This window comes from Cloeon dipterum, chromosome X, assembly GCF_949628265.1.
Source record: "Cloeon dipterum chromosome X, ieCloDipt1.1, whole genome shotgun sequence".
Classification (NCBI taxonomy): Eukaryota; Metazoa; Arthropoda; class Insecta; order Ephemeroptera; family Baetidae; genus Cloeon; species Cloeon dipterum.
Window position 1 is genome coordinate 17,633,290 of NC_088790.1, and position 22,186 is coordinate 17,655,475.

General features: G+C 38.9%; 3 protein-coding genes across 4 annotated transcripts in view; 2 read left to right on the forward strand and 1 right to left on the reverse strand.

The window, feature by feature from the left end:
* LOC135947526 (dopamine receptor 1-like) overlaps window positions 1–11,738 on the forward strand; it is a 54,943-nt gene extending 43,205 nt beyond the window's left edge. For both annotated transcript variants that reach the window (XM_065496467.1, XM_065496468.1), the window contains 6 exons: window positions 112–186; window positions 7,073–7,198; window positions 7,425–7,723; window positions 7,863–8,102; window positions 8,433–8,675; window positions 9,653–11,738. In XM_065496467.1, the coding sequence (XP_065352539.1) occupies window positions 7,087–7,198; window positions 7,425–7,723; window positions 7,863–8,102; window positions 8,433–8,675; window positions 9,653–10,024 (1,266 nt within the window). In that variant the 5' untranslated portion in view covers window positions 112–186; window positions 7,073–7,086 and the 3' untranslated portion in view covers window positions 10,025–11,738. The remainder of the gene's footprint in view (window positions 1–111; window positions 187–7,072; window positions 7,199–7,424; window positions 7,724–7,862; window positions 8,103–8,432; window positions 8,676–9,652) is intronic.
* Window positions 11,739–11,773: 35 nt separating this feature from the next.
* LOC135947524 (TBC1 domain family member 14-like) lies at window positions 11,774–16,580 on the reverse strand. The gene is made up of 11 exons (XM_065496465.1): window positions 16,338–16,580; window positions 15,770–16,078; window positions 15,063–15,340; window positions 14,843–14,945; window positions 14,604–14,790; window positions 14,347–14,464; window positions 14,160–14,291; window positions 13,972–14,107; window positions 13,609–13,769; window positions 13,297–13,550; window positions 11,774–12,534 (listed from the first exon to the last, which is right to left on the reverse strand). The coding sequence occupies exons 1-11, from the start codon at window positions 16,467–16,469 to the stop codon at window positions 12,338–12,340; spliced, it is 2,007 nt and encodes a 668-aa protein (XP_065352537.1). The 5' UTR covers window positions 16,470–16,580; the 3' UTR covers window positions 11,774–12,337.
* Window positions 16,581–18,146: 1,566 nt separating this feature from the next.
* Window positions 18,147–21,916, forward strand: LOC135947525 (nuclear receptor coactivator 5-like). Its single transcript, XM_065496466.1, has 8 exons — window positions 18,147–18,295; window positions 18,394–18,538; window positions 18,601–18,708; window positions 19,450–19,663; window positions 19,804–19,977; window positions 20,035–20,234; window positions 20,394–20,678; window positions 21,284–21,916. Exons 2-8 carry the CDS (start codon window positions 18,415–18,417, stop codon window positions 21,529–21,531), a joined length of 1,353 nt encoding a protein of 450 aa, XP_065352538.1. The 5' UTR covers window positions 18,147–18,295; window positions 18,394–18,414; the 3' UTR covers window positions 21,532–21,916.
* The last annotated feature ends 270 nt before the right edge of the window (window positions 21,917–22,186 follow it).

Genomic DNA, 22,186 nt, shown 5'->3' on the forward strand with positions numbered 1-22,186 from the left:
ACCAATCTAATTTTCCAAGAAGAGAAGATGTTGTGTAGGCAAATTTCTACTGAAAAATCACACAAATTTTGCTTAACATGACGTTTTCAATTTGAATTTGCTTTGTTTCAGCATTTACAAACAAATTGAAGGAGCTCAGCGCGGATATGTGTCGGTGTCCTGCGGCGTCGCTTTGAAAGTTCAAAGGTGAGTGAGGTACATCTCGCTCTTGTCAGCTCTATCTAAGACTTGTTGGTTTGACTCCAATTTTCTCGCGCCGCCTGCTCTTCTCCACTCTCGCTTTCCCAACAATCGAGTTTGCCGCCTTGAATTCGATTTGCCGCTGGTGGCGAGACCATTTTTTTGGAGCAATTTCGCTCTTTTCCGTGTAAGTGACGCTTAATGCGAACCTTAAACCTCTTTGTAAAATTAAAATATTGTGTTGCAATTTCAGTGCAGAGTGGAAATAGTTGAGTGCTAAAAAGAAAAAAGGAATACAGAACAAACTTTTGCTTCCATATTGAAATTAAGGTGCTCTCGAGAAACTATGTTAAACCAGTCTACCGAAAGCGAATCAATCATTCTTTTTTTTATGTCAAGTGTCAGCCCAAGAGTCAAAAAGCTGGGAAACGCTCGTCATTACAAGTTTTCTCGGCGGAAACTTTCATATCGCAGCAAGCGGTGGGAGTTCGAAGAAAACGGGGAGCAGGTGTATCCAGGATAAATTGATTTCTGATGTCGCCCAAATAGTCGAGATGCGAAATGGGGGTGACGAACAAGGTGGTTATGCAAGTTGATCCGACGTGGGGCAAAAGCTATTTACCGCCCGGCGCGCGAGATGGCTGCCTAAGAGGATTGCTCGTAATAGCAAGAAAATCGCTAGAGAAATTGAACTGCGTCTCCCCTCTTTGCATAATGGAGGAAATAGATTTTTTCCTGCTTCAAACTAATTGTGAAAGAAAGCGTCTATTGCGCACTACTTCAACATTGTTGCAGGAAGCTGCATGAAGTTAAATTATTATAAGCATACATGAAAGCAAGCTGAAGCTTAAAAATTGTTTTGCAAGGATGATTGCTTCCATGGCAACACGGCAGGCAAAACTGATGTAGCCGCAAGAAAATCCTGCTTACAAACTTGCCAAAACTTACTTGCCGGTTCTGTTGAATTGATTCGATGGAGGGTATCAACGTGAACCCACAGTTAAATCTTAATATTTATTAATTAGAATCACAAACAAAATGCGGAAACTAATATAATAGGGAATCTCAGAAAAAAACTTTACTTAGAGAAAACTTAAAATTTCCCTAACAACCAATTAAAATGGTGACAAAGTGTGATTAAAAAAATTAAATTTTAATAAATAGTGCTCTCTTCTTTGTTTAAACACACTTTGAAAGTAAATCCATCCATTTGCTTAAGGATAAAAATACTCGTATATTCTATTAAAATCGATCAAAGCAATGAATATCGTGCTCCTCAAGTGATTTTTTATCGTGGCAGTGCTAAATTTCCCTCTCAAAAGGAGTTGGGCGACTCTCAAGTGCACCGAGCGAAAGGAGACAAATTTTTCACCGTAGCAACGGTCGCAATTGCTTGGGCGTGGATTGCAAAATCCAAGGGAATCCAATCTGTCGCTACGTGAGGCCGGTCACTCTTGATCCAGAGGCAAACTCGATTTTTGCCGCCCCGAGTGCTTTCAATTTCCCCTGTGGAGCAAATGCAACCGAGCCTGCTGGCGATCTGCTGACCACGCCACATTTCTTCAAAGGCGGGCAACCCTCCAGGAAAAAATGGAGCGATCTCTCACTGTCCAGCTTTCTACTTCGGGTTCCAGTGCCGACGAACAGGAATATGCCGACCTGGACATTTTCCATACTGCATCCATTTTTCTGTCGCGTCGCAATCACATCTCCTCTTTTCTCGGATTACGAGCTATAGTCATTGAGCCGGACAAATCGAGCTGAATCCAAGCTTTCTCGACTACTGTGCTTATAATTTACGAGTTTTTGGTATGAATTATTATCTGCCTACAGGAATTACATCAAATACTTCAATAAATACCTGGGATGTAGCAGGAATAAAGGGCTTTACAGTAATAAAAAGCTTCATGTTAGGGCATTGCTTAGGGACTCAAAGTTATCATAATAATTATCAAGCCCTATTCTATTGTTAATGGTTAACGCACTTTTAATTATAATCCGTCCCCAAAATAGTTAGGTCTATGATTGGCCACTTTTTTGACATACAGTCAACCCAGCATAATCCCTTTTTGGGGCTTACTAGTTATAGTTAATCAATCGTTTCTCATGTTTAATGCTACAGTTAAGTTTTATCACTTCACTCTGCTATTAAGGAGCATTTTGAAAATCCCTTATCTTGAGAGCAAAAATGAGGATATATATATTATTATTGCTGCTGCTGCTATAAAAGCAACGGCCTTATTTCAAGCAATTAAAACCACGCCACCCGATCGTAACTTTCTCGAAGTAGCGAAAATAAAACACCATATATATAAGAAAATCGTTTGGTTTCTGCCGTCGAGCATGCTTTGTAAAGAGAGTAATAAAAAGGCGGTTAGCGGAGCCGCTGGCGTGATGTTGAGCATTTCCCAACTAAAGCAAACCACACTGACTGATATAAGAGTTTTTGCACCAAAATGCCACGGCTCTAGTATCAAGACGAGTGAGAAAAAGCGCTTTCGGTCTGCTCAGCCGGAAAACGACTGTGTGCGTGCCAATGCCGAGATATGCAACCGGTTGGGCCGACGTGTTGTGCCGGCTGCATAGCTCCGCCGCTGGCAGGGGCTCTATCATTTCTCTCCCTCCCCTCGCGGCTGGAATGTCGCGGCAGTTGCCGACTGCCGACGCTCGACAGACGACGCAAAATGAGGATGAGAGGGAAAATCATCGTTTCGTCGTTAGGCGCCCGCCCGCCCGCAGGTGGCCTCCAAATGGTGCAAAAAGTTGATCCGCTCGCTCGTAGCTCACAACGTCAACACGCGTGCGACTGTCTTTTTTGGCTCGTTTTTGATGAAAAAGGGTTCATCTCATTTCTTGCCGCGAGTCCCCTCAAAATTGATTCACAAAAGAGATCTCTATTTACAGTTGGATGTCACTCTCAGAAAGCAATTTTCTTGAAATAATCCTCCTCAATAAAAATTCCAGGGTAGGGGTAGTACCAAGATGCCCCTAACCTGAGAATAGCTGGCCTTTAAGGTGATCAAACAATGTTACAGTAGCATAATTTGTAAATTTATTTGTTAGTATGAATAGTTAAAAATATTTATTAAACCAATTTTTTCATTTGTAAATTTAATATAAATTTTAGAACGTTCTAGGAACCAGTAGCTTTTTTAAATATCAAATAAATCATGTAACTTCTAGAAACGATTTAAAATGATTGGAAGTTGCAAAAACGGTTTGCATAGTGTTGACTTAAATTAAGAACGATTATTCAGGTTCACAGCGACATTATTTGCATTCGCTGTTTGCCTGATGAAAAGCAAACAAAGAGCCAGATAAGAGGAATCGATTATTTTGCCATTGCCAGTCGATATCCAGCAAAATAAACAGTTTTTCGAGAGTGGAGTACTCAAAGGTGTTGCCTCAGGCGGCGAGTGTGTGTCTTCAGCTGCGTGTTTCGCACCTTTGCGCTCGCCACCACTGCGGGCCTTGTTTGCATTGCTCCAGAAACGCAAGCCCACGTACAACCTCAACGGCTCCTTTCAACTTTCCTCAAGGCGAGCACACGCTTCAGGTGCGAAAAAAGAAAAGCGCCCACTTTAGATTCCATGGCACACTGGCGGAACGTGTCTCCGATTGTGATTTCCCTGGCATTGTTGCAGTCCTTTTTAAAAACACCGCCCAGTCCACCGATTCGATATTGCGAGTCTCAATGCGATCGTAAGAACTCGCTCATTCTCCCTCCGGCCTGGTGATTACTTTCTGCCGACGAGCAATAAAACTTGTTTATTCCGCGCGAAGCAATCGTAAAAAAGTCACATTCGTGCACGCTGCAATTGAAAGATGGGCGTGCTGTCGGGAAAACAGATGAGGGAACTTCCATTATCAGCCTGTGAGATGCTGCTTTTTGCTTCGTTCAAATTACTTAGATTCTATTTTCGTTTGGAGTCTACAGAAAATTTTACCAAACTCAATTAGGGTCTTTTCAAATATAAGAGTAATTTTATTTATTTACTCTTTGAGTCAAATATGATTATTTTATTCTTTTCTGCCTCGTATCCATTTCGTCTCCGGCAAATAATTTATGAGTAAATAAGAGTTGGCAGCATCAATTTTGCTCAGCCCGACACACATTCATCCTGTCTGCTTTTATGGTACTGCGCTGCTCTCAAGCCGTTCGGTCTTCCTCTCGGCGTTTACGCGAAACGAGATGGGATGGATGGATGGATTGCTGCTTGAGAGAGCGAGAGTCTCGTCCTGAAAGCGGTCGCGCACGAAATCCCCCAAAGACCCACGTGGACATAGACTCGCGTTCGTTTGACATGGGGAAAAAGCAATTTGCGTCTCAAAATTCGCTCGTTCGTTTTCATTCGCACTTTCCCCCAAATATAAATCGGTTGGGCACAACAATATAACACCCAATTTATTGTGTGCACGGGAAGAAAAGCAGCTCGTTTGATCGTCCATTGGTGAATATACGCCTTTCAAATTTCCCGCTATTTTTTTCTACTACAGTGGGATTTTGAATAAAAGTTTCCGAACGAATTCAAAGTGATCGCTTTTGAAAGGGCTCGTTTTTTTCAAATGAAACTCATTTGCCGATCTGTCAGCATATATGGGCGCAATAGAGAAAAAGCAGGAAAGCCTGCGTCCTCCCATAACGCTCATAATGCCTGGGCCCGAGGCTTTGATGCCAAAGTCTACCTTGATTGATGGCATTGGACGCCAACAGCTAATCCTCTGTGTCCTCTTTTTTGCCACCAACAGACCGATTTTGATCAATTTTCCAGGAATATGGACAATATTATTCAGTGATATGTTATTGGATAATGGTCTGATCCGAAAATCGAAATGAAAGTAAGCCTTCTCTACATGTTAACATCCGCTTAGAAACTAAACCCTAGCATTTTTTTAATATGGAATAGCATTACAATAATAAATGGAGAGCATAAGCATGCCTATAAGTAATTATTTTATTTGTTGAATTAATTGTGGATTTTATTGAGGTTTAGCTAAAGGGAGGGATTTTACAATAAAAAATGGCTTTAGGAAATAATATATCGAATCTAAAGAGCCTTCTTGTTATTTTTTTTTTATTTTTTTTTTATTTTTTTTGTAATTTGTCATTCACTTCAAATTCTTTTTAACGCTATACGTGATAAAGGTCTGGCCGCATCCGCCGCGGTCACCGCCCGGTGCCTCGCTTTACGCCAGCTCGCAGCCGACCATCAATCAACGGCCCAAATTATAGGAAATTTAAATAATGTTGTTGTTTATGACTAAGGCTTAATTGGATTCATTTATAGAAGTAAAAAAGCTTTGAATTGTACCTGTCATTTTAACTTTTACCAAAAAAATCTAACTCAGCGTTAGCAAAAAATTCTCAAAGTTCCGATTTGTGTCACTTAATTTGCTGCTTTATTCATCTACCATGGAAAATTATAATTGAAAACTGCAAAGCAAACCCAACTGATGTTTTTGGGGCAACGGTAAACTTTTATGGAAATAAATTGCCTTAGCTGAATGCGCATATAGCAAAGCAAACCACGCAAAAAATCAGACTCGTGTAGCAGGGAGAAGGGGAGCGATTGATTTTCAATGCATAGAACGAGGGTGAAAAACGACTGCGGTTCTGTGTGAAAGGTTTTTTGTCACTGCCGGTCGTCCCTTTTCTACTCTCTGTCCAGTTTCTTATTCAGGAAATAAATGTACGAAAAACGTGAAGGAAACTGAGAGTTGTCCTTGATTTATTTGCTGGATGCATGTCTCCAGCTGAGCAGGGAAAAAATCAGAGAATGCATTTATTTATTACAACCTATCGCGTTCAAAATTTGCTTAGTTTTGTGAGCTCAACATGAAATGAAATATGTTTAATGAATCACCAGTGGATTTTAAATATGATTTGTAAAACGTGTGGGAACTGCATCAAAAAATCCAAGCCATTAAGGGACCTCTCATCTTTATTTCACGTTTTCAGGAAACTATGGCAGCAGGCAGTAACGATAAACCGAGAGTACGTTTCGCTCTCTCTTCGAACATCTCAATTTTATGGATAGCGGAAAAATTTAACGAATCACATTGGCGTCGTCGTTTGCAGGGCTGATTTTTGATCTCGAATTTCAGGCTTGCTGATAAGGGTGCTCGTTAGTAATGTGTATCGTGTGGCAGTAAAACGCTGCGCGAGTCGTTACAGTTGGGCAAATTGCTGCGCGGCCGTAAACCACAGCAGTACCGCATCCCCTTTAACTGAGCTGGTGACCCGGCTGTTGTTTATTATTACGATTTCTTCCACACTCCTAGTCGGTTGGTGGGGCCGCTTTTATTATTTATATATACAGCGCGCACAGGGCCGAGTGCAAACGGTATTCCGAAGCAGGCGATCGATCGCCGAGAATCAGACTTTTAATTACGGCCGAAGCGAAGCATAATAATTACATGAAGCCGGGTGTCATTAATCAAATTCGTGGGCACGTCTCGTCAATTGAGCCATGCAGACTTGAAAGGCGGTCCAACTCTTCTTGCATGTTGTGTATCGATCGATCCATCCGTTTTATCGCGGCTGCTGCAGCTGGAGCCAAAGTTCCGACTATAATTAGCCCCTGAGCGAGATTGTATTAATCGTGTCACTCCACTTGCCAATTAAAGGGTCGCAGCATTTCCCCACGGTGACAGAGTTGAGCTTCTCACGGTGAAAAAATTTGTTGGAAATTCTATCGTGAATCAGGGGTAATTTAACTATAGCTTTTTAGAGAGCCATGTCAACCCAAGCATTCCAATTAAAAATTTAAAAAGTGTGTACAAACAATTAATGCTGAAATAATGAAAATTTTGATGAGATCCCAAGATGAAACTTTTGGGGGTACTTATTGCTTGCGGCTTTTTAAAATATTAACGTGTGCATATGTTTAAGGAAAGAGTGATTTGATGGAAGGCGAAGGCGCCAGTAGCAACAACAATACAACGCTCACGGACGGCAGCGAAACGGCACAGGACCCCGATGCCGACCCCTTCTCACTGCTGTTCCTCATTTTCATCGGTGAGTTAATGAACATTCTGCCAGGGAAACGAATTTTTCATCTCGTTTGAGAGAGAAAGTGAAACAAATTTGATGATTTAACAGCACGACAATTTTCACCACCGATTTAATTTTATGGAGCCCTTAAAAAAGCATTAAATTTTATCATTCCTGTTAAAAAGGCCTGGGTTCAGGCAAAAGCATTTTCAGGAAATTTACTGTCAGTTTTCTATGGTTTTGCTCACAGGCACTTTGATAGTTCTGCTGATCACCCTTTCGATCGCGGGCAATGCACTCGTGTGCGCGGCTATCTTCACTGACCGCGGCCTACGCAAGATTGGCAACCTTTTCCTCGCTTCGTTGGCCATCGCCGATGCTTTCGTGGCCGCCCTCGTGATGACATTCGCCGGGGTAAACGACCTGCTTGGCTACTGGCCCTTCGGCGCCCAGTTCTGCGACACGTGGGTCGCCTTTGACGTCATGTGCTCGACGGCGTCCATCCTAAACCTGTGCGCCATCTCCCTCGATCGCTACATTCATATTAAGGTTGGCCCCATTTCAATCAAAGTGTTAAAATTACTTGATGCATTTATATAAATAGATTACTCAAGTGGAAAAGCCTCTTTCAATGAGAAAATGAAAAATATATATTCACATTTTTTTCTCACTTATTTCTCGCCCACAGGATCCACTGCGTTACGGCCGATGGGTGACCAGGCGGGTGGTGTGTGCATTGATCGCCGGCGTGTGGCTATTGGCCGCCCTTATCAGCTTTGTGCCCATCTCGTTCAACCTGCACAGGCCACCGCTCAGCGAGCTTGCTCCCGTCACCGCCGGCGGCCTTCCAACGTGCGCCCTCGACCTCACACCGACCTACGCCATTGTCTCGTCGTGCATCAGCTTCATTGTCCCGTGCGTTGTCATGGTACGTTTCAAACACATGTTGCCTGAGTTATCTTTACAATTCAATTTTCTCCGAAATTATTTTAAGTGATTAAAAAAAAATCTTTGAGAGTCTGCTGTATCCATTAAAATAATTAGTGGTAATATGTAATTTATGCCAATGAAGACAACTCAAGGTTGTCATAATTTCCAATTGAAATTAGATGCAGCTTCTTCGGTTAATAGCGTATTTTTCTACATTTCTAATTAACAGCCTTCGCTATACACTGAGGAAGCCGCTTCTAATTTTAACTGTAAAAATCATTTTAATTTTATACTTCAGCTGCAATAATATTTTGTTGGCATCCTCCAGGTTGGGATCTACTGTCGGCTGTATTTGTATGCGCAACGCCACGTCAAGAGCATCAGAGCGGTGACGAGACCGATGCATGTGAACGGCGCCGCGGTTCCAACGCCGTGCCACGTGTCTGACCACAAGGCGGCTATCACGGTCGGCGTCATCATGGGCGTCTTCCTTGTCTGCTGGGTTCCTTTCTTCGTGGTCAACATCGTGGCCGCTTTCTGCAAAACCTGCATTCCTGACATTGCTTTTAAGGTACTAGCTCTGTTCCTCATTTGGTGTAATTATTTCTTTCAATATAGAGCAGAAGTATAGCTTTTTTGTTAGGCACAAAATTTTACCCTTTGTATATTCCTTTCATTTGTCAGATGAACGTTTGATGTTTAACAAAAGCAAATAACTAAGAAATTTGGAAACGTGCTTCTACAAATTGTGCTAGTGCGAGTTGCGTTGGTTGCTGCGAGTGATTGAGATATTGGACGTGGTTCAATTAGAGCAAAGTGCATAGAAGCTCCACGCGGGCAGAAGGAATTGCAATCTTGTTACTGTCAAGTGCAACAGTGTCATGGTAACAAATAAACGCTATTTTGCACTTTCTCGATTGAACAAATTCCTAGCTAAGCTAGGCTCTTTGTAAATTATGTGCTGGGGAAGGTGAAACTTTTGCGCTCATGGAACTCACTTAGGAACTAATTTAGGTCGTTCATAGTTACTCTATAGAGTTAAAACTTATAAACTTTGGTTTTAAGTTCGTATCGAGGATGCATGTATATTGTAGCAATAAATATATCTGCTCTCAAGAAAATTGGTATTCGATCTTTGGACAAAAATGATGCCTTATTTGAATTGATCTATATTAATATTATTTTTGCTTTTAAAAATAAAAGACTTCATAAAAACGAGCAACCCGATGACGGGTGCTGCAATTACATATCAACAGTTTGCACTTCATTCTACCGTTTTGGGAACGTCAAATGAGCACGAACCAATCATGTCAAATATTATAATAACTATTTTATTGTGATGTATGGTTTTTATCCTATATTATATTCAGAGAGTTTAGATTTAGACATATAGGAAAAACATGTTTAGCACTCTACATTTTGAAAAAAGGGAATTATTCTTCATCCCAATGAGCTAATTAATGAACAGCCAAACTACAAATGATTCGTCATTTTGCTTTATGCCATCTAAAGTCGGCTTTTAATAACCATATTTTTGTATGCGTGTAGGTGCTTACCTGGCTGGGCTACTCAAACAGCGCATTCAACCCTGTCATCTACTCAATCTTCAACACCGAGTTTCGCGACGCCTTCCGCCGCATCCTAGTCTCGCACGCGGGTCCGCTGTGCTGCTGCTGCTGCAACCAATACGAGGCCGTGGGCGGTCGTCGACTCGGCGCCGCCAGCGGTGCCGCTTCTCGCCGGTCCGATGGCACCACGCCGCGTGGTCCACCGAGTGGCGGTGCCGTCGAGCATACCACCTTTGAGCCGGTGCCACAATCGGCAAGCAAATCGCCGATTGCCGCCCCCGCATGCCGCGTTACTCGAGTCAATTCGTCCGAGCTGGCCAGCCTCGACGACCAAAAGCCGGTAGACATTTGACCTCAGACTGTCGTCAACGACGACCAAGAACTGTGCACTACAAAGGTGTAAATCGGACTACTATATTATTATATGTCTCTTGGTCGTTTTACTCAAATTACTTAATTTGTGTTCCAAAGATTTCTTCTGGCCGCTTCTGGCAGTCAATGAGGTGAAACACTTTCTTTTGCACACATGTTGAGGGAGGATTGTATTTTCTTGAGGGAAATATTGCTCATCCATTGCATTTTCGCTATTTTTATTTTTCAGCATATTTTTAATAGGTTTAAGTAACACGAGATCTGGAGCTAGCCAGCAGAGAAAATACCTCCCTAAATTATGTGAACTAAAATATTAAGAAACAATTAAAAAATCTAGAATTGATCTCTTTAGCTCTTTTTCAAGAAACTGCAGGCTAGTCAACGAGCGAGCTAGCTTTATTCTTTTCATAAAGGGGTGGGGAAATCTCTCACATTTATTTATTTCTTGCAAAGATAAATAATTTTTTATGAATTATAACTTTCATATTTTTTTAAGAAAAAAAAACTAATATAATATTTTCGTCATTGATTTTCTTGCATGTAGGCGCACAATATTTATTAATCATCTGCTCAAATTATTTGTCTGCGGTTGATTTTCGAATGCTTATATATTAATTTACTACAATCATGCAAATCAGCCAGATGGAAGTGTACAAATCTCCAGAAGTTTGGAGAGATGGCGGAATCATTTTATAATTAAAACAAAACTGGGAAATCGGGCAGGAATGAAAAATTTAAAGCCCTTTGAATATAATATTCTTTGGAAGTGTGTGTGATGAAAAATGAAAATTTTACTCCACAGTGACTGTAATAAATTATAAATTCTGACAGACAAAATTGACGTCTATTTCCCAAAATTGATGTAATGATCTTTGTTGACTGATTGTTCCTCTGGTTTTCTCCATGATAAATGTGATAATATAATAGATATCTAGTCCACGACTATCTTACTCCATTTTAAATGTGCCAAATTTTTATGCTAGTCTATCAGAGAAAAAAATATATATTTTGCCCTGAAAAAGAGATGTTTAAACACACATTTGATGTTCAAAAGAAAAAAGGCACCTGTCTGTTCATATCATGCAAATAACCATGCAGGGTATTAGAAAATGCGGTTATTTGGATAAAAAAATATATTGATTTGACAGCCAAAAGATGTTTCTTTGTGGATTGTCAAAGGAAATGAAGGGGAAACGAAAACTACTTAATGTTTCAGTGTTATAAAATAAATAGATATGAAAGGAAACTTGTTGCATTCCTTGCGTGAATGAGAGTTAAGAGGTGAAAAGTAGTATTCATGTTCAAAAACATTTGTTAGATGAATATTGATGTTAAAGAATGGAAAATTCTTGGGTGTCGTTGTAGTTGTTAAAATGAGATATAAATTTCAATGTAGTTCCTTTTTCTTCAAAGCGATTTCAGCCAAAGTGTCAAACCAACCAGGATATTATTGATATATTGGATCTTATGAGTAACATAGTAGCGAGGGTAATAGGCAGGTATGGAAGTCGCTGAGAATATAGTAAATTATTAAGTGCAATGTGAACCGGAGACTGGATTGCTCAAGAGAGTTTTACTTGACCAAACGTTGAGAAAAATGTATCAAGTCATTTTAAAACACGATGGTTGTAGAAATGCGAGTGTATATAGGAAGATAATAATAAATGCAAATAATTTTCTTTTTCGGAATTGTGTCTTGTGTCTTTCAATGAATGAAACATTATACAAGTAATATATATATGCTGAGATTCCTTTTAAAAATATAATATTTATTTTGAGATTGCTAGAAATATCTTGTTGTGACACTAAATTATGCGAAAACAGTAGAAATAAGTTATACAAAGAGAGACATTCTTGGCACCATTGCCACGTCATAGAAATTTCAACAATTTAAAATTAACGGGACGATTCAGACGATTTATTTTAAATCTGATTTAAATGAGTGGCTGTTAATATCAAATTCTTAAAACAGATATATAAAAATTGGTAGATTTCAGATCTTTAACATTACTTTTAAAAAATAACTTCACATATATGTAAATATCACAATTTTAGAATCTCTCATTCCTTCTCCGCATTTTTCCATTCACCAGAACAGTCAAGCTAGTGACTAGTTGCTACGCATATTTTCTCTAGAACAATGAGTAACGGAAAACCACTAAATTTCAAACAGGATGTTCAACACTAAAATGTATCCAAAATGTGATAATTTCTCACACTGCAACTGGTTTTCTGCTACTCCTTCTTATTTCCTCTCCATAGTCTTAAAAATGTGAAAAGCGAAAAAGTCAGATCACTGATTTGCATTATTTGTGCATTTGTGGTTGGCCAGCACACAGTCAAAATTGAGTTTGCCGACGGTCGTGTGGATTGCATCGATGGAGCGGAAGAGTGCCTCGACATCAATATCTTTGGGCAATTTGGTAAGAAATTGCAACAACTGCTCAAATTCCATTTTCTTCAAGGTTTCCTGGTATAAATGAAGTACTCCTACAAACAGAATTAAATCCTTTTACATTTTTAAGAAGATCAGGGTTCACAAAAACCAGCATTTTTCTTCAAAATCAGCAAAAATTTTTTTTAGATATTTAGCGCATTTTCCTAAACACATGAATATGTTAAATTGATCAGAATTAAATGACCAAAAATTGTAGCTAAAATATCAATTCTTTGACTGAGTTCACAAAACTATAGATGTTAAATATATACTATAGTAAAGTTCAAACTTCCTGTCTTACATGACGCAATATGTGAGAAGTCAAATAAAAACAAATGCTGTAAATCCAAAATTGGAGGGATTTTCCCGCTGTTTGTTTTGCAGAAACATCTTGCTGCAATTTTACGCATTGCAAAATTGGCTAACCCTAACTAACACTTAGTTGAATGGCCCACAAACAAATTTCTAGCCCTCAAGCAAATATAGTACAAGTGGTAGACATAATGATGCTCTATGTAAGATTTCAAAGTCACAAAAATGTACAGTAGAAAGCAGCTTGTTTGAGTGCTCTTATTAATTTATATATTTTAAGTTTTAATTTATTTCAAAACAAAGAATTGACACACTAACAGCAAGATTTCATAAGAATTAGAATTTTCGGACTCTATAATCTCACATGTTTGTTTATTATCACTTTGGCTTATACATGATAGCTCCATGAAAAATCAACAAAAACAAAAGCATTTCATTCAAAGACTTTCTAGGATTCTATTAAAAAAAAAAAAAAAAAAAAAAAATGGAAATTTAAGTCTTACCAAGGGCTGTTCTGAGGAGAAACTCTTCTCCATCGCGAAAATACAGGTCCCACACCCTGCAGGCAATGTCATAGTGCAGCGCATTCGAGAACATGGTGTAAATCCATTGGACAAAATACATGTCTGGCGCCAGTTGCTCTTCAGCAAAGTGCTTGCTGAGTTGAGGCATATTTTCGGTCAAGAGGTCGTTGTATGTATTGTAATAGGCTTTCATGGCCGCCTCGTTCATGCCAAAGAAGGCTTGCTGGCATGGCCTAAGAGCAGATTAGGAGTCATCCTTACGCAATTGGAATGAGAGGTGACAAATTGTACCTATTGAGGATGTTAGCAAAGCAGACAAACGCTTCTGCAGGATCAAGGTTGAGAATAAGGACGGCTGCAATGAAGGACATGCCTTGCATGTAGCCCAGGTCAGGCTCATAGCACACATAAGCAGCGAGAACGTTCAGTAAAGAGTCGTAGTTTGGTCCACCCTGACGTAAACAAATTTGTAAAACGTTTAAATCATTTTTGTCATATTATGAAAGTTAAATTAATATTTTAGTTGCACAAAAGGATAATTCCACCTCATCAAAGATTTGACGCATTCAGTATAAATATAAGTTCTATTTTTAGTTACTTTTCTTTTTCCTCTTTTTCAAAGTAGCAGGAAAATCATGTCTTTAAAACACAAACCTCTTTAAATATGCTGAGATAAGGAAATGTGCGTGAAATGTCAAGCTTGATTTGTTTAATTGCTGCATCCATTAGACAAGGGACTAAATTGCCATCTTGGCTGCTCATTTTTTCCGTTAGAAGTCTTTCTTGGACTCTGCAAACGAGGGATCCTTAGATAATATTTCACTTGGAATTTTAATAATTACCTTGAATGGTAGGTGTAGTAATCCTGTGGTGTCAAGTTTAGTTTGTTAGTAACAGCAAGCTGCCACACATTGCATCTGACGCAGGATGGAATGCCATGCCACCACAAGTCCCTCACCTTTTTTGAGTTTTTGCTATCCGTGAAAAAAATTTATAATTTGATTTTGTAGAATTCAATGTGTTACTTACACAGACTCCCACTTAGGAAGAATATCTGTTTTCCAGATTGATGTCGCTTTAGCCACGCTGTCCTCTGCTTTGAGCTGCTCTTGAATTTGTTTCTTCTTTAATTTTGCCTCTTTCAACTCTGTAAACAGAATTAATTTGATTCCAAACTCAAATTAGACCAATTTGTATCTTAAATAATCATTCCATTCTTCACATTAACTTATAGATATAGAAACAAGTAGTAATGTGATTGAACTACAATAATAATGAAAAAGCACCTTTCTTTTTAGCGGCCTCCAAAATCTGTTGGTATTGCTGTCGATGCCTCTCCTCCTCCTCTGGACTTTTGGCTGGTAGATTTGATGGTCTTGCCTCCAGGATCAACGATCCACTGCTTGCTTCCCTGCCAGAGAAAACTAAACTGCTGTTGCTACTGCTGCCACTCATAGAATTCATTGAGCAAGCCTTTCACAAAGTGCATTAGCCACTGAAACTCTCTACTTCTTTTTATAACCACCTCGTCCAAACTAAGTCCACTGGAGACTCTGTTGCTACTTTTTTTGCCAAACAATTTCCAGTCTCCTGATTCCTTGCTGCTTGACTTCCAACTGAAAATACTCCTGCAAACCATGAGAACATATTTATTCTTCAATCTTTTTGAAAAAGTGTATATAGAAAAAATTACCACAGTTTACTGCAACAGAAAATAACATAATTTTAATGTAAATTCAACGTACTTGGAAAATAAGTTCGAAAATGCGCTCGTCTGTTTGTTTTTAGCCAAATCGTTGGTGGCGGTAGTGGTTATGTACTGATTTGGAAGAAAGGCATCTCTGAGGGAGGCTGTGCTGCAAGCATCTTCATCAAATGATGGATTTAAGGTGATTTCACGGCTGATGTTAGATAACGATGAGAAAGAGTCGCTAGTGCTGAGCAAACAATCTTTTTCTTCTTTTTGGTGCTCCTCTTCCATCTTTGGAATCTTTTTTAAATCTTCCTGTTCACTCTGTTCCACCTGAAAAATATTTATGTTCATTTTCTTCATCAGTTTTTTCATGGATATTTATTTGAATTTTCATCAACAAACATAACGGTAATATATAAGCAGTTTTATATGCCTAAAAGGCTTGAGCTTTAATTAGTTTAAATTTCTTATAAGACCCCACCAAATTTTGTATGTGATGGAGATAACTGGATCTGTTGTTCCACTTTAAATAAGCCTGATAACACATCATAATGCCAGCGCTCATTCATCTCGCAGAGCGCCTTCTTACCATCATAATTCAATATTAAAAAAGCTAGGGCCATTTTTTGGAAGATTTAAACATTTATGTAACCGCAACACAACACGTCTCAAACATTAAATAGAATGTCCAGATAGAGAATAATCCGAATATGCAATAGCTAGCTACTTGTTCTGAGCCAAGAACTGAATGATTATCACCTTTGGAAGGACATGCAGTTGTTTGGTGACAGGGCTGTATGCGAGGGGCATTGCCTTCAGAAGCTGATCAAGAGGGATAGTCGCCCTAACGCGGTTGTTTGGGCTTCCATTTACTACGCCGTCCTTTTTATTCTCAGGCCATGTACGGAACCACTCTTCTTTGCTTGGATCATCAATCGTCGTTTTGAGTTCGTTTGAGGGTTGCAACTCTTTCTGCAGACCTAGTGCGTCCATCTTTGGTAGACTGCGCGAGTTTTGACGCCGATGCGTCTTCTTAAATACCAATGAGGACGAGTCATCCTCAGCGTCCTAAAACGGTAAACATCACAATATGATATGAGCTGATTAAGACAAGTAAATTTTGTCTTGGTATGTATGTGTAAAGTATGTCAACTTGTATGTATCTTCATAAGGAATTAATAAATTATCATACATATGTATATGATACAAACATCAGCTTGGCCTTTTAGTTTAAATCATATGAACTGACATTTTACTAATAAAAAATTTCCAAATTGCCTGCTTTTGAAAAATGCGTTTGAGATTTAAATTCTGTTATTGTATGTACATTGTTTATTGTGATCTTCATGACAAGCCCCAAGTCCTCGTCATCGTCTTCAGCCGGCTCCACCTCCTGCACTTTGTTGGCGACATCGCCATCACCTGCCTTGGCTCTACTCCTTGACCGTAGTTTAAACATTCAGCTAAAAATCAAACCGAATCGGTCTCACAGAGCCCTGAAAAACGGGTCAAATTACTTGCACCAACTCATCGACAAAAACAAAATAAAAGAAATTAAAGATGGCGTCACAATACATACCATCTGGTTTGTTTTCTTAATGATACAGCACAGCAGCCAGCATGATAGGAACGTTATTAAATTTTAGTCATGTTCTTGTATACTTTCCAAAATCACGGATCTTATTATGTTAAAGGAATAAACTCGCATTTTTATTTAATTTTATTAAATTTAACAATCTTAATGCACCAGTTGTTATTTTTTCATTTTAAAAATCATAATTTTTATTGTATTAGGTTACCTGCTTTGTTAAAGCATAGCAAAATCGCAAAATCAACTACATAGCGGATTGGATCTGATTCGTCGCAGGCAAAAGAAGGGCGAAAGGGGCGAAAGCTTGTGTTACCACGCCCACTAATCTCATACAGTACAACAATAGTGATGGGAATCTTTGAGAAAGTACCTATCGAGAACCGATAGGTAGTTTTTTTTCACTACCGAAAAAATATCGATAGGTTAACCGAAAAACTATCGATAGTCAATTAATCGATAGTTTTTAAAAAACCTTTAAAAATGCGTGTTTTTAATCCCGGAAGTAAAAAAACCGGTTAAATTTGGGCGCACCGGTTTCAGCTGGTAAAATGGGCGCGCCAGTTGCAGCTGTTTAAATGGGTGTGCCGGTTGCAGCTGGTAAAATGGGCGTGCCGGCTGCAGCTGGTAAAATGGGCGTGCCGGTTGCAGTAAATTTAAAGTTCGCGCCTAAAATTGTGGAAAACTGTTTATTTCATTTATTTATTAAAGGTGGCAGCACTCGAGCACTCATGATTGCTCCCTCTACCCTTATTTAGAAAATAAACAAAACAACTATGACGTCATGCCATTTCTTTTGTCTTATTAATGATGACTTTTAATTGATCAATTACTTTCAATTTGTAATTATAGAGATAAATTGCTCAACAGGAAACTCATATAACAATATTAATTTATAGTATGTATAATTGATCAGGATTTTAAGTGCATGCAATTAGCCGCCTTTCCAGAGTTGGTGTGACTTGTTTACCGCATTAGTGTCAACCACCTGTCTCGGCTGTCTCTAGCTGTGTTGTGATTGAGTTTATTATTGCTTGATTTGTTATTATTTATTTTGTTACTGTTGTGTTTGTTTTAAGTATGTGCAATGTGGGAGTGACGAGTGAGCGAACGACAGCTGTTAAAATGGGCGCGCCGGTTCCAGCTGTTGAAATGGGCGCGCCGGTAGCAGCTGGTAATATGGGCGGGCCAGTTCCAGCTGTTAAAATGGGCGGGCCAGTTCCAGCTGTTAAAATGGGTGGGCCAGTTCCAGCTGATAAAATGGGCGGGCCAGTTCCTCCTGTTAAAATGGGCGCGGCGGTTCCAGCTGATAAAATGGGCGCGCTGGTTGCAGCTGTTAAAATGGGTGTGGCGGCTCAAAAATCATGAGATATTTTTTCCGATAGGTTTTGACCAAAAATATCTAAAATCGATAGGTGATTGAGAAAAAATACCTATCGAAATATCGATATTTTCACCGAAAAATATCGATAGTTCAAACTATCGATAGGAAAATTCCCATCACTATACAACAACATACATAGTTCTTCATCATCTGCACTCGTGCTCTCGCTCACCGCTCACTCTTTTTCTGGCACCTGGTACAAACCAAAACAACTCTCTTATCAACATTGCGAAATAGCAAATCTATAAAAAAACAAAACTATTTCCATTAAAATAAAAAAAAACCGATCGAGTTGTTGAGGCACACCGATTAAGTAATTTCCCTTTATTTTCATAAACAATATATTAAGCGTTAAATATATGTATGTTCTTCAAAATCATAATATAAATTATTATATGTATGTGTATGTAGGTAGATTTTTAGAGTCGAAGCATGTTTTACGATCCTTCAACAACGTCGCATCGAATCTGCATTAAAAACCTTGCACCTGGTGCCAACACATACCAATTAAAAGAAGATCTAACCGCTCATTTTGAGAAGTATGGAAAAATACTCGGTACGGATTTCTTTTGAAATTTTTTCGCACATTTAATTTGATTAACTTTCGTTAATTTGTAGGTGTTATGTGCCAACCATCCTACACATTAATTCAATATGAGAAGGAAGAAGCTGCATCATGCGCTGTTCAGATGGAAAACAACACAACTTTTCAAGACAGAATCATAAGTATCTATATATATCATGTGTTTACTTTTCGAATTTATTCATTTCATTTTTATTAGATCTCGCCTAATTAAGCTGATGCCAGCACAGGAAATTGATTATTTAGTTTTGGCTTAATTATTGGGAACATTTTCAACATCTTCTGAATTCTTAGAATATTATTGAAAATCAAACATCCAGAATTACAATAAAATGTGATAAAATGCATCAGTTTAATTATAAATGACTTCTCAACAAATCAAAGATCATGTTGGTTAGTTCAATGCCACATTCATTCTTAACGAAGTGACTTGTACATAACAATCAGATCTGTTGGTACAACCATCCAAATTCCAATCCGCGTCTGCTCAACACCAGAATCAGAGTAGTCGTTGATTAGGTGAGCTGCACAGCCATTCTGCCAGGTTCAAAAATTGGTTATGATTGACAATCATTTATAATGGTTCAAATCCGCAAAATATAATGCGCGACCCTTCTCGTCTTGGCCCATCATGGCCAAGCCACCTTTGGCAGACGAGATAATGCTGCACTCGGCCAGCTACGCTCTCCTTATGCCGAGCTGAGCATAAAGCCCCTGCCGGCTTACAAAACTCTCAAAAATTCACATATGCACAGACACAAATATTACACCATCATTCAGATATATGGCGGAAACGATATATGTCTCAAATAAATTCATTGAGTATTCCAAATACACGTTATAATCTTGTCAAGGCTGTTATTACACAACTCATTTCTTTCCAGGGGTTATACCTGCGAGACCACCACCACCTCATATTGAGGAACAGCAGAGAGACAGGTCTCCTGTGATCAGAAACCGTTCGCCAGTCAGAAGGGGAAGATCACCTCCGCGTGGTAGATCGCCTCCAAGAGGCAGATCACCCTCCAGAGGACGATCACCTCCCCGTGGAAGGTCTCCTCCTAAGAGAGGACGCTCACCGCCTCAAAACAACTGGAGGTGCATATTTATTTTAACCAGTTCTATTTCAAAACATGAAATCAGAACTCTCAGAATCTGAATTTGTTAGTATTAGCACAAAACCTTCTGAGAATTTATATCTACAAAAACAAGAACTTAAAACATTTGTTTGGTCACAGGCCACAGCGCTTCCATGACGATTATCCAGACCCGTACTTCAAGTCTCCGAGATATGGTTCAGGGCCTCCTGACCCTCCGATGGATCCATTGCCCGCAGTGCAACCGCCCAAAGCTTCCATTGCTGCCGAGAGAACCAATGATGTAGAAATCCTGGTATTTGACCAAGAACAAACGTCAGTTTGCCCATTTACTTTTTGTTGTCATAAGTCCTAACAATATTGAATCTGTAGAAAATATGGTGAGTTGATTGAGCGGAGACTGAAGAACATTGGTTTGTCTGCCGACATCTTGTTTCCTAATCCAGCCATTCCGAAGGGTCGGTTGCTAGCAAATATCGCTTCAAAGGGCACACTGTACGCCATCACTGTGCAGGAAATAAACCAAGTCAAAGACAGCTTCACTGTACACATCCTACAAGGCGACTCTGAAGGCAAGTAGTGTACAATTTGATTCATGAATGATCTTTGTGGTGAACGTCTGAAGTGATTTATTTTTTGTGTGTGAAATGTGCTATCATAGGAAACACAGAAGGTATTTCTTGAAAGCTTTCAAGGGCGCTCGGTAACCGTTTTATTCTTGTGCTTTGCAGAACACAAGAACATCCCGTTTGACCAGGGAATCAAGCTAATCACCATCAACTTTGACAAGTATATCCAGAGCGGAGGAAACAGAACAGCGCCTGCTGTTGTGCCCATGTCTGGAGGCAACAGTTCCAGTATTCATCCTGAGGCAATACAGACAATGATCAACCTCTTGCTGCAGAAAAGGCCACTCACCGTAATACAGTACGACGCCATCGTCAAGTACCTCGACAATTTGAAAAATAAGCAAGCCAAACTTGAACTTGGGGATGCACTGGATGTTACTTATGATCGTAAGTTTCTATGAAACCACTAGAATTCACTTCAGTAATTACACATACTAAAAACAGTGGGGTGAAGGGTTCACAAATTTTTAATCGGCAATGTTTTTTGCGAATTTTCCTCGTTTTTTTTTTTTTTTCAAAATTGTCCGCCAAAAAGATCATCTTTTGCTCAAAAAAATAGTAAGACAATAGCATTGAATTCTAATAAATGTATTTGTTGTAAAATCAGTATGGCACTTAAATTGATTTCTTTAATTTAGATTAGCATCGCGTTTGGTTTTTACGATAACAGGCGGGTTTTTGTGAACCCTGGGATAAAATCGATAAAATGCTAATAAAATCAGTTCAATTTTATCAATTTTACCTTTTCATGTTCTACTAGAACATTGAAATGATGATGATGAATTAAAGTAGCCTCTTTGCGAGGTTCAAATTTTTAATTGTATGGTTGATTTCTCTCACTTAGTGTGAGCAAGCAGGTTTCATTTTTGTATATTTCCTTAAATATTTAAAGAATATATAGAAACGCAAAAAAGCATTGAACGAATACAAATTTTGCAATGTGCTAAGAGAAGGGATTCACGTCTAATATTAAAAATATTCAACATTTTTAGTTGGAAAGAAGGAAGAAACAGGTGACACAGAGAATCTTCTCAAGAGCCGTATTATGAGCATCATGGACAAAACTATAAACAAGCCAGCAGCTCAAAGTCCCCTGGCCCCCACCCCACTGCCACAGCCAGTCCTCCTACAATCAGCAGCTGACTTAGCTGCGACGGCCAAACCAATGTTGCAGGACCCAAACATACAGAGGGCTTTGGACACTCTCCTTAGTGGCGGAAGTTTGAACTTTTTTAAATAATAGTGGCTGACACTGTGCTCAAATTTATCAAACCATCAGACAGTAAATGTCTAACACTTTTGTTGTAAGTGCGCTCTGTTGTGTGTACTCTCCTTCTGCGTTGAAAAAGAGTCCAGAGTGGATACTTGACATTTAAAAAAATTTCCTTTCATTTCTTTGATGCGAATCTATACTTTCTCATTCATTATAAGTATAAGTACCATATTAATAAATATTAAAATATTTCACTTTGCAAGAGCGATGTTTGACTAGTGGCGAAGATTCTCGACATGTGCTTGACATTACTTTAACTGGAAAATCAATTTCAGAAATTTTTAGTTTTTTTTTGTGAACCCCGGGATAAAATCGTTAAAATGCTAATAAGTTCAGTTAAATTTTATCTTTATTTATTTCTTTCTTCAATTTTATGCTTCTCTTTCCACGTCACAAAATTTGTAATTTGTTCAATGCTTTATTTGTGTTTTCATTATTTTAATATTTCATGAACAAAACCGAACAAAACGAAGGATTATCACACTGAGTGAGAAATAAGCTATAAAATAAAATTTTGAACTTCTCAGATATAATGTTTGTCAAAATGGCCATTTACTTTATATATAGCCTTTAATGTAGATATTAACATTTTTTGGTAATTTAATTCCAATTAGTTTGTAAA